Source organism: Gastrolobium bilobum, unplaced genomic scaffold, assembly GCF_033153095.1.
Source record: "Gastrolobium bilobum isolate Gb01-03AN ecotype WA unplaced genomic scaffold, APGP_CSIRO_Gbil_v1 utg5255, whole genome shotgun sequence".
Taxonomy (NCBI): Eukaryota; Viridiplantae; Streptophyta; class Magnoliopsida; order Fabales; family Fabaceae; genus Gastrolobium; species Gastrolobium bilobum.
This window is the reverse complement of record NW_026898528.1, coordinates 1,019,063-1,033,566: the sequence shown is the minus strand read 5'-3', so window position 1 is coordinate 1,033,566 and position 14,504 is coordinate 1,019,063. Positions and strand designations below refer to the sequence as shown.

The 14,504-nt window shown below is 34.4% G+C and overlaps 2 protein-coding genes across 3 annotated transcripts; one reads left to right on the top strand and one right to left on the bottom strand.

Moving 5' to 3' along the window:
• The first annotated feature begins 941 nt into the window (after positions 1–941).
• Positions 942–6,674, top strand: LOC133317111 (glutamate receptor 2.7-like). 2 transcript variants are annotated; one of them, XM_061518937.1, is made up of 5 exons: positions 942–1,158; positions 3,412–4,711; positions 4,959–5,245; positions 5,401–5,807; positions 5,938–6,674. In XM_061518937.1, the coding sequence occupies exons 1-5, from the start codon at positions 948–950 to the stop codon at positions 6,547–6,549; spliced, it is 2,817 nt and encodes a 938-aa protein (XP_061374921.1). In that variant the 5' UTR covers positions 942–947; the 3' UTR covers positions 6,550–6,674. The 2 variants fall into 2 exon arrangements, with proteins under 2 accessions (XP_061374921.1, XP_061374920.1); XM_061518936.1 differs by having other exon boundaries at positions 3,412–4,745; positions 4,933–5,245.
• Positions 6,675–8,598: 1,924 nt separating this feature from the next.
• Positions 8,599–13,877, bottom strand: LOC133317168 (histidine kinase 5-like). The gene is made up of 14 exons (XM_061519002.1): positions 13,167–13,877; positions 12,987–13,043; positions 12,567–12,794; positions 12,395–12,488; positions 12,094–12,300; positions 11,836–11,978; positions 11,057–11,106; positions 10,752–10,901; positions 10,540–10,685; positions 10,278–10,381; positions 9,674–10,180; positions 9,404–9,622; positions 9,106–9,270; positions 8,599–8,721 (listed from the first exon to the last, which is right to left on the bottom strand). Exons 1-14 carry the CDS (start codon positions 13,875–13,877, stop codon positions 8,599–8,601), a joined length of 2,904 nt encoding a protein of 967 aa, XP_061374986.1.
• Positions 13,878–14,504: the final 627 nt, after the last annotated feature.

Sequence of the window (14,504 nt, the reverse complement as noted above, 5' to 3'; positions counted from 1 at the left end):
TTTCTTTATTATTAAAAAAAGAACTTTTCATTATAAGAGCTTTTTTCAAAATCTGTTGAGTCTATCTTCTACTTATAAATAACTTCTAGTTTAAAAAAGAGATAATTCAAACAGGAAATATATGGATTCTATATTTCTTATGTTATAAGAAATAAGATTATTTCTTACACACATAAAAGTGTGTGAATTCATGTGAAAAGAAAAAGAAAATTGGGGGTACTATATACTTTTATGTATATTCAGTGGCAGAGCCACTTACATCCTTGGTATGGCCTTGATCCGGGCTAAATTTAAACAAATTATATTTATTATATATAATTATATAATTAATTATAATTTGATCCGGGTTAAAATTATAATTTGGCATAAGCTACAATTTGTAATTTGACTATGTCTAAAACTTAAAATATTTGTGGTAAGAGATTTGAGTAAGTTGTATTAAGTTATGTGTTTAATTTTCACTTATATATATATAAAAACATTTTTTGTAAAATTTAAAAATATCTAATAAAATTATAATTCTTCTTGATAATGTCTGCTTAGGTGCTCTGTATTTATTAAAATTAAATATATTATTATACGAACTAATTAAAATTAAAAAAATAAATATACCTATACTTTTTTGGCCGGGCTCAAATCGAAGCTCAGCTCCGCCACTGTGTATGTTGAAAATAATTTTATCTCCTATAAGCTGAGAGATATTAAATACATATAATATATATTAAAAGATGCATTGACTAGAAGAAAATTGTAATCCACAAACACAGAGAAGAGTACTTTTCAAAGCCATGATAGCAACCTTAAATATGCTTCTTTCTCGAGAAATACTTTTGAGCACTTGTTGCGTCTTACTTCATTCCATGAAGATCTATCTTCATAGTCCAAAGATGATGAAGAATATTCATCCTACCAAATTTGTTTACTCCGTAATCATCGTTAGTTGGTGGATGAGTCTGTTGAGCATGGCAGAAAGGAACGAGACAGTGGCAGTGAAAGTGGGAGCAGTGCTTGATCTTTCAGGAAGGGTTGGGAAGATGGGGTTGAGCTGCATCAACATGTCCCTTTCAGAATTCTATCATTCTCATTCTGATTACAACACCAGGCTCCAATTCAGCATCAGGGATTCTCACGGGGACGTTGTTACTTCCGCTGCTGAAGGTTAATTCCTCTCTTTTCCCTCTAATCTATATACTGTCATGGGCATGTTTCTGAACGCGCGCATTATTGTTTCAGTGCTTTCATTTGCTCGAGCCATATATATGTATGTGTAGATTCAATTGACATCTCTGCCTCTATATAAACCCAAATGTTTGAGAAACAACTGAGTTATAAGGTCTTGACAATAAGGAGACTGGATATTTGAATAGCTAAAACCTTTAGTATGATATTTAAATGAGATGATATTTATTGGAAAACGTATTTATATAGTTTAACTACTCATTAAGTAAACAAAAAAAACCTATACTCATAAGTTCGAAAATAAAATTATCACAAAATCATGAAAATATTTTGTAAGAAATGATTTTTCAGTACAAAATAAATTTTGGGACCCACTAGTAACTGTATTTCGATGCTTTTATTTCTTTTAATTAATGGGTTGAATTACTCATACTTTTATCGACTGTTACCCATCTTTAATGACGAAAGTTAAGATTATTAGTTCTTTCTCTCACATGTATATTAGGGGGCATCTAAATAAGAATGTCTGTACCTCACACGTATTAGGAGCCATTTAAAATATCTGTCCCTCACACGTGTTAGAAGCCATTCACTAAAAATATAAAATGAGAAAATTAAATTAAGGGTTCGTTTTTTCTGCAATTACTGCAGAAAAGTTATCTGCAGGAAGTTCATTACGACGTCGTTTTGCGACAGAAATCATAATATTTTATAATTTTAATTTATTTCAGAATTATAATAATCTTTATATTTATAATTTTTTAAAATTTTAATATCAAAATAATATTATTTTGAGAATAAATACACAAGTGCATAAATATTTTTCCATAGTTTTAACCACTCATGCAACATTTAAGATTGGTGGCTAGCTCTCATCTGTCGAGCACATGCTTTGTCAGCGTAATCGTAGCAAATGGTAGAAGAGAGACGTGTGAGTACAAGACTTTTTTTTTTTTTGGGTAAGAGTACAAGACTTTTTTGTTAGGTAAGGTAACGCCACGATTCCTGTTCTCTATTTTCTTCCTTCTTTTCTGTCGGTTTTGTTCTGATTCAAAGTTAGCGGTCTAGATAGAAAGGGATGAGAGAAAATAAAAAATAGAGATGGGAAGTTATAAAATAATAATAATAATAAGGACAATATGTTTGCTATGTCGATCATAAAAGGACAATATGACGTGGATACATGATAGAAAAAGGAAAAAGGCAATATCTTTTATAAAGCCAAAAGTAAAAGAAAAAGGCAGAATCCTTTATTATCCTTGAATATATGACAAAAAAGCAAAGTTAAAACAAAATAAACAGACATGTTTTTTTTTTTTTTTTACTAATTTGCAGCTATACATTTTTAACTAAAGAATTCAAAATTAATTCCTCAATCTCTTGACTTTTTATTTTTAACTCTCGCAAACTTTCAGCAACTCATTAATGATTTTTAGCTGGGAATCTCAATTTTCAAAAATATAATTTTTACATTCAGTTTATTATAATATCTTAAATTTAAAATTTAAAAGAATTCAGTTTCCCGAAATTCTTGAAGAATCCCGCATACCAAACGCCCTCTAAGATAAGCACGTTATTATTCATACAGGTAACATTATTTAATCAGTTTTTAATTTTCTTAATTCAAGAAATAAAATGCTAAATCTAAATAATGAAATTTAATGTAAAACACCTAAATCTAAAATTAAATTAATTTTTTTACTCTATTTAAAATTTTAAAAAATTCAGGTAAATATGATTCAACCATTACGGATTGTGTAAAGATGACAAAAAACAGTGAGAACAATTTGTGAAATTTAGTCAACTATAGGGTGGAGAGAGAAATTAGAGAAATTCTTGCCTTAAACACCCTGCCTGCCTAAGCAAGAAAAATCCGAAAATTGTGGTTAGGTTATTGTTGCCTAGAAACACAAATCTTCTATCTCCCTTTTTTTAATCATTCATTGTATTCTTTCAATAAAATATTTATAATTAAGATGAAAAAATAAGCTAATTAAAAAAAGAAATTATTTCCAATTAACTAATAGAGGCATTTTTTCTTTCTTACTAGTTGTTAGTATATTTATTTGTTGAGAAAGCAAAGGAAGAAGGAACACAAAATTTGAATCAACATGAAACAAAAAGCTCAACAATTATTTGTTTTCCTTCTCTCAGAACTGTCTTTTATTCCTAGAAATCTATAGTTAAATAAATACACTTGATTGAATATGTGACTTTGATGGTAAACAACAGCTCTGGATCTCATAAAAAATGAGGAAGTGGAAGCTATCATGGGGCCAATAACAACAATGGAGGCAAACTTTGTGATCAATCTAGGAGACAAAGCTCATGTGCCCATTGTAACCTTTTCAGCAACAAGCCCTTCTCTTACATCCCTTCAGAGTCAATATTTTTTCCAAATTGCACAAAATGATTCAGCTCAAGTAAAAGCCATCAGTGCAGTTATCCAAGCTCTTGGATGGAAAGAAGTGGTGCCCATTTACGTAGACAATAGTTATGGTGAAGGAGTTATTCCTTGCTTAACCAATGTTCTACAACAAGCTTATGTGCGAGTTCCTTATCTCAGTGCCATTTCTCTTTCAGCAACTGATGAAGCAATTAAAAGTGAGCTCTATAAGTTGATGACAATGCAAACCCGAGTATTTGTTGTGCACATGTCACCACGTTTTGGTTTTCACCTCTTAACCATTGCAAGTCAGATTGGAATGATGGAGCAAGGCTATGTTTGGATCCTAACCGATGGTATGGCTAATTGGTTCAACTCCTTAAACTCCTCTGTCATGGAATCGATGGAAGGAGTATTGGGTGTTAGGCCTTATATTCCAAGAACAAAAGCTCTTGATGATTTTAAAGCTCGATGGAAACGAAAGTTCCTGCCAGACAATCCAACACTTGTTGACACAAATTTGAACGTTTATGGAATATGGGCTTATGATGCTACCACAGCATTAGCAATGGCTGTTGAGAAGGTAGGAACCGCAAATTTTGTGAACAACACTTCAAGCAACGTATCTGATCTTGAAAAGTTTGGCATTTCACAAAATGGTGAGAAGCTGCGTGAAGCTTTGTCAAACACGAGATTTACAGGCCTCAGTGGTGAGTTCAATGTACTTGGTGGGCAGTTACAAGCATCAACATTTGAGATAATTAACGTGGTTGGTGATGGGGAAAGGAGGGTAGGATTTTGGACTCCCCATAAGGGGTTAGCAAGAAATTTTGATACAAAAAGAACAAGCATGTACTCTACTTCTAAGGACAATCTGGGACCCATTATGTGGCCAGGGGATACGACCTCTGTTCCAAAGGGATGGGAGATTCCCACAAATGGGAACAAGTTGAGGGTAGGAGTTCCAGTCAAAGATGGAAATGGTTTTACTGAATTTGTGAAAGTAACATATGACCCTAGTACTAATTCAACAGAGGTCACTGGCTTCTGCATTGATGTCTTCAAAGCTGTGCTGGAAGTGTTGCCTTATGCCCTACCGTGTGAATTTATTCCATTTTCATTGCCAGATGGAGAGATGAAAGGAACATATGATGAATTGGTCAGCCAAGTTTATTATGGGGTAACTCTCTTTCTATCATCTCTTCCCATGAACCCTTTTATCTGTTTTCATTAGTGAATTGAAGTTCAACCTCGTGTTTATTTTAACATAATTTTCAATGTGACTTATGAAAAATATGCATGCATGCATTTCTCCCTCTTTCCAATGAAATAAAATGATCTTACAAGAGTGATTTTTGGATGGACAGAAATTTGATGCTGTGGTAGGGGATACAACGATTATTGCAAACAGGTCCACATATATTGATTTCACATTGCCATACACAGAATCTGGTGTGACAATGGTTGTTCCAGTGAAAGCAAACAAGAAGAAGAATGCGTGGGCCTTTTTGAAGCCACTAACATGGGAACTTTGGGTAACAACGGCTTGTTCATTTGTATTCATTGCATTTGTTGTGTGGGTCCTTGAACACCGAATAAACAACAGTTTCAGAGGGCCTCCCTCGAATCAAATTGGCACAAGCTTATGGTTTTCATTTTCAATCATGGTTTCTGCCCATCGTAAGTACTACCACTCATCAATTTCCAAAAAATGATTAAAATCTGCACCACTACTAGGTATAGGTGGTGGTGCCTTCAAATACATTGTTCATCAAAGATATATATGATCTTTATTGGCTATATAATATCCAATGTTAACTTTCTCATTTTCACAGGGGAGAAAGTGGTTAGCAACTTGGGTAGATTTGTAGTGATCGTATGGGTTTTTGTGCTTCTAATTCTGGTTCAAAGTTACACTGCAAGCCTCTCTTCACTCTTAACAGTTGATCAACTGAGGCCAACTATTACAGACGTCAATCAACTCATAAAGAATAGAATGAATGTTGGCTATCTGAAAGGTTCTTTTGTTCATGGAATATTGAAGGACTTGGGTTTCCAAGATAAACAGCTCAAAAATTATACCTCCGTAGAAGAATGCAATGAGTTTTTCACAAAAGGAAGTGTAAATGGTGGCATTGCTGCTGCGTTTGACGAAGTTCCCTACGTGAAGCACTTTCTTGGAACTTATTGCTCCAAGTATGCAATGGTTGAACCCAGGTTTAAAACTGGGGGCTTTGGCTTTGTAAGTTCTGTTGTCTCTCTCTGTCTCTCCCTCCCTCATATATATATATATATATATATATATATATATATATATATATGTTTTCTTCTTCTCAAGTGAGTTAACTGTTGTGGGGTGAATTTGCATGCAGGTGTTCCCAAAAGGTTCTCCACTTGTAGCTGATATTTCAAGGGCAATCTTGAATGTGACTCAGGGAGACAAAATGAGAACAATTGAGAATGCATGGTTCAAGGATATTAGTTGTCAAGAGTATAGTACAGAAATTTCCTCTAATAATAGTCTTGGCCTTGAAAGCTTCTGGGGTCTGTTTCTCATTGCAGGGACTGCTTCCTTATTAGCACTCATAATCTTTGCAACGACATTCCTATATCAGCACAGACATATCTGGTTTGGCCATGATCCAAATACTTCAATGTGGAGACGTATTGGAATCTTGGTAGGGATATTTGATCAGAGAGACTTGAATTGTCGCACATTCAAGAAAAGTGAGATGCGAAATAAAAGTGAAACTAGTAGTCTTCATCATGGATCAGGTGCAATTGAGACATTCCCAAGTACACAATGCCCTCCAAGTCCGTCCAGTCAAACTGAGTCAAACTCTCCATTTCATGGAGACCAAGGAATGTTCAGTCCAGACAATGGTGATGCTGATCCATATGGTTATGCAGCTCATTCTAAAGACACAGAAATGACCCTCATGCAACCTGCAAACAACTGTAACATGAACTCCCAATCAACATAGACATCTACTATTGTAACACTAAGCTCCTAATAGTTCTATTGGAGTCATAATTTTCATTGTATGATAACATGATGGGGTTGTGTTTCTTCACACAAACATAAAACTCTTGTGAAGTGCCATGTGTAAGGGAGAAATTTTTACAAAGACTTATTTATAACCAAATTTGTATAGACTGGAGTATATATATTTTCATAACATAATTTTATGTTTCAAATGACATGTCGATCAATTATTAATGGGCTTAATTTGCATAACTTGTATATGATAAATCTACATAAAATCTTCCCCCTGTAAAGATGTCAAATTACGACCATAGTCGGTTGTCATCAAGATTCTGATTTTGAAGATTTCTCGGTCTATAAGTTATCCATTAATAAGCATGGCCCAGAAAGTTACATGCTTATGGCTTGAATTGGAATAATTGCACATACTAAAAGAAAACAAATTGAAATAATTTTTTTGGAAATATTCTAATCAATCGTTTCACGATTAGTCCAATTTAAGGAGAGTCCATGATTAAGACTTTAAAGTCCTCTCAAAGATGATACTGAAGAGGATTGAACACATGTTTTCATTCCTGTTCAACTCTCATGCGTCAACTGAGTTACCACCGTTTGATAACAAATTGAAATAATAATTAATCATATGAGTACTGCTACATAAATTTATGCAAATGAAGCCTTATTCATATAGTATAATATTATACGACTAAGAGACTGTGACTACGACTCCTACCAAGGCATCAGCCCCGCTTCTCTTCTTTCGTTCTAATTCAAGGAACAGCCTTTGACTTAGACCTAAGAAACGGATTTTCTTTCTTTCTTTCTTTTTAGTTAGCTAAGAAAAAATATTTTCTTCAAAGATGATGCTACCATAAAGGGGAAACAAAGACTTGTCAAAGATCATACTCTCTTTGGGTTTTCATTATTATGTATATAATAATAGGTTCATCACCGTTCATGAGCGATTTTGATATGCCTTAGAATAATTTAATTGGACCGAGTTTGGGATCGCTTTTTCGTTTTTAATATGTGACTTGTTTTTTTGGTAAGCATAACTTCATAAGTATTACAATTAAATGTCAAATAAAAATATTTAAAAAAGTATGATTTGTTATAATTAATATTGTTTTAGAGTCAAAGTCATATTTGGAGCGAGATATGAATATAGAAGAGTTAAATAACTTAAATGGAACTACTGAATCAATGCATTCTATTACACGCCCAATTTACATTCAATATAATATGTGACTTGTATTTTATTGTTGACACTGGACCACTGGTTAATTCTGGACACATTTTCTGTTTGCTACTGGTTCGGGACAGGAAATAAAAAGAACATACTAAATCGAATGCAATTACCTATTATCTTTATAATTAAATAAGGATCTTCATGTTACCAAAAAAATAAATAAAAAAAATAAGGATCTTCATTCTTAAGAGTGAAATAATTTCTTTTTATATTCTCTTTTTTCTTAAGATATGCAGCTTCCTCGATGTTTAGTGTTTTTTTTTCTGTATCTTAAAAACTCTCAAATTATTAATTACTTTCATTTTTTGTATATTAAAATTTCTACTTCGGCAAAATGGCTTAGATTAGCACGATAACTAATGCAAAATGGTCTAGAAAAAATGTTTTGAACCACTTGTGACACATGTTCACTTAATATTAGTAGCAAATTGTACATAATTTGTATTAGAAGCAGAAAGCAAAATTACCAGGAACTTTGGAAGAGTCTGCTAGATTTTGCTTCTGAAGTTCCCTTATAGTGCCAAAGTTCCCAATACATACCCTTTCAGGAAATACTTTTATCTTCTACATTAATGCTCCAACTAACCCTAGGCTCCTAGCTAATAACTATTATGCAGAGATTTCTGCACTCCCTTCAGAACTACTAAAAAATTTGGGGAGATGAAAAAGAATATTATAGATCTATACAACTTAAGGTAGACACTAATGAAGGAGGATAACACAGATGCATTCATTACAAAACTTTCCTAGGCTGTTATTCTTTTATACACAAGCAGAAATTTACAAGGATATCATATATCACCTTAGGTATTGTTCAAGACACTCTTTTAATTTTTGGAAAGTCACAGGTTTTGACACAAATGAGTCCATACCATTTGCAAAACACTCTTCTGCACTCTCTGACAAAGCATTTGCTGTCATCTGCATTAACATGAGATATAAGACAACGATCATTTACTTCTCAAAAAGATTATGTTAGTAGAAGAGGAAAATTATTCCAATATTAAAATTCAAATCAGCCAGAAGATTTTTGAGCATTTGATAAATGGCATAATTGGAATTGGCACAAAGGAACTCATATGCACAAATGTACAAGCAGGAAAATCACAACTTCTGAAGAAATGGAAGTTTTTTTTTTTTTTTTTTTTGTAATTGGCAAATAGCTATTTAACTAATTCAATATACAATTTGCAGATGTCAGTTGTTTGCTGACATATTTATAAAGGTTAACATGTTATGGGTTCTAGTCTTCTATATAAGATGTAATCACAGTAGAGGGGAACAAGAATACTAATTGCTCACCGCAATAATGGGGATCCGCTTTGTAGATGTTACAGAACATTCATAATCTGGATCTGGTTGACTTAGCTCAATTCCAGCATTTCTTGCAGCATCCCAATTGCCTGTTTCCTCGAAAGACCGGATAAGTTTTGTTGCTTGAAGACCATTCATAACTGGCATGCAAACATCCTGTAAAATGCAAGCACCAAATGATTAGTTGAAATTGAAAAAAGCAATAATCGGATAATTACAGAACAAGAATAGGCACTGATTCATAAAACGAAATTGCCACAAGATACAATATTGATATTCCAGAAATTACCATCAGAACCAGGTCGTAAGAGCGGCTCTGAACTGCATTTACTGCTTCCACTCCATTATTTACAACATCTATGCTATGACCTAACCGCTTCATCATGGATTGTGTCACCATGACATTAATCTTGTTATCTTCAACAAGAAGGATCTTAGGCTTTAACTTGGATTTGGTTACTTCTGATGCACTGCTGCTAGTAACACATTTGGTAGTAGTTGTGTTTGCCTTCCCTTGATCATGACATGTTTGTTGGGGTTCACTTGACTTTGTTGCCACCGTAGGTTGAGAAGAATCTGCACTCCCATTCTGGGACCAAGCATGAGGCTTATCTTGATGCTGTTTGTCTCTGTTAACTAAACTTTCACTCTTTGCTTCTGAGCTGTGACCATTTGAACAAGCTGATTCAGACATCTCTGGAGCATCAACCATTGAAAATGCATCATCAACTGAACATGTCCCTTTTGAAATGATGTCCTTAGAGGGCAATGAGTATGAACTCTCTGAAAACCCAATGAATTCATGTGAGCTTATGTACTCAATTTTGTGTGGTAATAACTTCTTGGTCCTGCTAGATCCATTAGAAGAGAAAAGAGAGCCCAAAGTGCGTGGATGGAATTGGAAGAAACCCTCTGTTGTATCATCAGACACGGCATCATTATTCTCCACATCTGACTCATCAGAATTATCACAAACGATTGAAACCTTGTATGGGAGTATGAACGTGAAGGTAGAACCATGGTGTTCTTTGCTAGACACTGTTAGATGACCCCCCATTAACTCAACCTATTCCAAGTGCAAAGAGACGTTGGCAAATTTAGCAAGTTAAGAAAACAAATGAAATACCATTCTCACCATATGAAGAGGTGAAAACGAAGTTTACCAGTTGTTTGCATATTGCTAGTCCTAGCCCTGTGCCACCATACTTTCTAGCATGGTCTGCACTAACTTGCATGTACCTTTTAAACAAAGTAGGTATAGCGTTTTCTGTCACATTGCAACATGGAAAAAAATATTCATCTGGTGAGTATTTTTTCTGTAAGGAAAATCAAACTTACTAATACAAAATAGAATTCTAAAAACAAACAGAATAATAGAGATCAGGTTTGTGTTGTGATGAATACAGGATAAGGTTCACTAGATACCTGGTATTCCAATGCCTGTGTCATATACATCACAACGTATCCACACTGTTCCTTCAGCTGAATGAGGTTGCTCCTCAGTGTCTCCGCTCATTGAGCATTCGCTTTTAACTGGATATCTACATTCACAATTAATTGCATGGTTTTGGCTGGGACGGTCACTATGCTCTTGACCATCAAGAAGATTTTGATCACTGCCATTTTGAGGTGTTGACAGATATTTCTCTTCTTTCACTCCATTCACTGAAATAGTTGAGTGGTTTGGAGTCATCTTTTGGACGCCTTCTGCTTTTGCAAATGTTGACTCAGGCACAACGTAAAGGTTTATCCCAACTTTGCCTTCATGGGTAAACTTGATGGCATTGCTGCAAAATATTAGAAACAATAAATGTGGGGGCAACAAAAATACATTCATTATAAAAAATTTCTTTTCATGACAAACTAAATGGGAGCATTTCAAGTGGTTAACTGCAACAATCGTTGCAAAGTTTGAGACTACTAATCACATAAAGCTAAGTACCTGACTAAATTCGTGAGAATTTGCCGAATCCTTAAAACGTCACCTATGACCTGTAATTATGCATGAAGTAGATGAAGCGTTAGAGTGACACATCATGCTTTGTGTTTTGAAGTCATGGGCCTCTAGTGACACATCATAACAGTTAGATTTATGTTACTCACTCACACTCCCCAGCAGATAGTTAATATGTGTCAAACCAACACCCTCCACTGGGTGACCCAAATACTAAGTCTCTAAGATAAGGGTGTATTTGTTTTTATGATTTAATTTTAGTTGTGTTAATAGAGAGGATGGTCCAAAAAATAAAATAAAAATGAACCCAGATAACTAACTGGATATTCAAGAACATTTTTAAAAGAAAAAAGATGGCCGAAAAGTATATATGAAAAAGACATCTGCCCCTAATCAACTGAATTATATTTCTCTGGATGTTTTGTAATCCTTCTTAATCACAATGCTAGGTTACAACAGCAGCCACTTCTTCAATTAAGTATAAAACTAACAAGACCAAAAAGATTAATCACAGAGGCTTTCCTTTTAACCCAGGACACCTATCACCTTGTATTAATTTCAAAATAATTGTTGGATTAACATGCTACAATACAATGATGAATCTTCTTCAGAATTGTTACTGAGTTTTTATCAGGTAATTACTTCAATAACAAGTAAGATTTGTGAAAAGAATTACTACTATCAACAGTGGTGCATAATAGAAATAGTCCAGCATTTATGGGCAACAACAATGCCAAATCTTTTACAGCATAGGATGCAACTGTTACACAAGTCCTCACCTCGATAGGTACATCATCTGCCACATGTCCTTCTAACGTTAATATTTTCTGCAATGATGCTGCAGCTGTCTGGAGTACATGCTTTACTACCTCTCTTGGCCGGAATTTGGTAGCTTCCAACTTCATAACTCCTACATAGTGACGGGGTATTTTGGTAAGCACATTTTTGTCAACAACTTCCGAATTTCTCCCTGTCTATAAAATTCCCAGGTTTATATAGAAATGGAACAATGATAGATTTCCAACCTGATTCAACCTTGGAAAGATCAAGTATGTCATTTATAAGTTGAAGAACCAAATCTCCTGAAGATAGCATGACATCCAAGAGCTGTCTTTGCTCCCGATCAAGTTTTGTGGTAGAAAGAATTTCAGCCATGCTAACAACTCCAGACAGTGGAGATCTTATCTCATGAGACATTGTTGCCAGCATTTGTTTTGCTCTCATGGTTTCCTCTAATAAAAGGAAAAGGGAAATATGATAAGCTTTCTTGCTGCAAAAACAAATTGAAGTAAATTTTATAAAGGAGATTTGACTGAGTGATTGAACCTGTAATGTGAATGGTCTTATTCAGTTCTGTTTCCTTGGCTTTCTGAACTGCAATCTCTTCCCGAATCTTTGCCATCCTTTCTCTTTTTCTCACCTACATTTTTTAAGAAATATAAGTATCCTCTTCAAGAGCACAAGAATACAAGGACAACTTAAGAACAAGAACATTTACCTGATCTGTTATATCCATTCCCATGTAATTTATTCCAAGTGTCTCTCCTGCCTTGCTAAAGACTGGTTCTACATATATCAAGAATGTCTTTGATCCAAATAGTTCCGTCTCAAAAGTGATTTCCCTTTTTGCAGGTAATCCTTTTTCCAAAACTTCTCTCTTAAAATCTTGAGATTCCCTAACACCAGATCCCGTGAATATTTCAACATCCGTTTTTCCAATGATATCCTGAAAAAGATGAGTAGGTTGATAAGTTGAGATATTTCAGCATGCTTTGTAACAGAACTAATTAAGAGGAAACAAGTTTCTTCTTAGTTTTCAGCGACTTTTGTTGTTAGAAAGCAATTAATTATAATGAAATAAATTGATGCAACATTAATCATATAACCTTGCAACAAGAGCTTCAACAGCAATCATTACCTCCTCTTGTAAACTTGGAAAATGATTATAGATAAAGCGATAGCGCAATTCTTTGTCCTGGAAGAAAAATAGCAAAAGAATCAGCCATTTGCCCTCATTATGACAAACAGAAGCTAAGATTATTCTATAAGTTACTTCAGATGTAGAAATATACTCAACTCAATACTCACTGATATATACCTGATGGCCAATAACAACAGGTGCATTTTGGAGTATAAAATGTAAGAAATTATCAGCCCTCTTCAGGATCTGGGAGAGTTCTTCAACCGGTGAGGATTGCCTTTCAATGTTCTTTATACTTTCTTGTAACTTTTCTTCAAGTATCTGTTCTCTCTGGATACTTGCCTCCAGCAACTTTTCTAAATGCATGGCTCGCTGTTTCCAGTATATAACGGTATCATACTCAGCATCAATTTCAATTCTCTTGTTTTGAACCACAACATCATCACTTTTCCTGCATGGTACATCTTGCCATATATCATAAATATCATCCAATATAGAAACTGGGCGTTTATCACCCCCATATCTTTCTTCCTCAAATCGATGCTCTTCCAATATCTCCAACTTCCTGAGTTCAACATCCTGCCTCTGCTTGCTTAGGTTGTCAAGTTCTTCTCTGAGTAGACGTACAATATTGGCCTGCTTATACTCCCAGTGTTTCATAAGATACGCCAACTGAGAAGAACCCTTCTCTGTAAAATTTGTAAGCTCCATAAGACGCTTAAAATCAGCTATAGTTGGCTCCTCTATGATTGTAACCTCCTCTAACATATCTTGGTCCCTTCCAGGCTTTTCTATATTAAACTGTTTTCCAACATCAGTTCCAATATCTTCAGGCCACATTGAAGGGAGAACTTCAATGTCCATGTCCTCAATACAATCGCTCTCCATGTAATTAGACTGATTACATCCAATCTTCTTTTCTATAATATACAACTTGTGATTTCAATTCGTTCATCCTTTAATCGCATCTCAAGAAGTACTAATCCTAAACAGTAGTAAGACAAAGTAGTCAATACTGGGGAACTTGACCAATAGTCACCAATCAAAGCAGTTTAAGGAAAAAGATCATGATTAACAGTGAATTGAAGAACTCACAGCTAAGCTAACCTTTCTGCATTAAATGAATTAAAGCTGGTCACACAAGAAAGATGAAGATTTCAAGTTGAGTTGACAATGTCCAAAAGGCTTTCCCTGTAGATCTGAGTCTGAGGAATCTCTTAAATTGTGGAGTCAAAAGCATTCAATGAAGCATCAGCTAATCACTAGAGAGGAAAGAGAAACAGTCAGCATATATAAACAATATCATGTGATTGTAAATTAGTGAAGTAAAAAGGAACAAACTTTAATAAATTTTTTTGAAGAAAACAGAAACCCAAGTAGCCATGTGCATTAGGAGGTAAAGAAATGATAGAGAAATATTTTGGCTTTCTTATTGGAGTTGTGTTAATTTCTTGTGTCTTATGAGACAACAGCGTACCTTTCAAACTCCCAGTTTTTTTCTTTCTTTCCTTCCTT

What these genes read in the sequence shown, in the direction of transcription:
- LOC133317111 (XM_061518936.1), top strand. Translation starts at nt 948, where the DNA reads ATGAGTCTGTTGAGCATGGCAGAAAGGAACGAGACAGTGGCAGTGAAA. An exon ending in TCAGCCAAGTTTATTATGGG is followed by an intron (nt 4,746 to 4,932) that starts GTAACTCTCTTT and finishes TTGGATGGACAG; the next exon opens with AAATTTGATGCTGTGGTAGG. An exon ending in AATCATGGTTTCTGCCCATC is followed by an intron (nt 5,246 to 5,400) that starts GTAAGTACTACC and finishes TCATTTTCACAG; the next exon opens with GGGAGAAAGTGGTTAGCAAC.
- LOC133317168 (XM_061519002.1), bottom strand. Translation starts at nt 13,877, where the DNA reads ATGGAGAGCGATTGTATTGAGGACATGGACATTGAAGTTCTCCCTTCA. An exon ending in CACAGGCATTGGAATACCAG is followed by an intron (nt 10,382 to 10,539) that starts GTATCTAGTGAA and finishes GCAATGTGACAG; the next exon opens with AAAACGCTATACCTACTTTG. An exon ending in CTTACGACCTGGTTCTGATG is followed by an intron (nt 9,271 to 9,403) that starts GTAATTTCTGGA and finishes TGCATTTTACAG; the next exon opens with GATGTTTGCATGCCAGTTAT.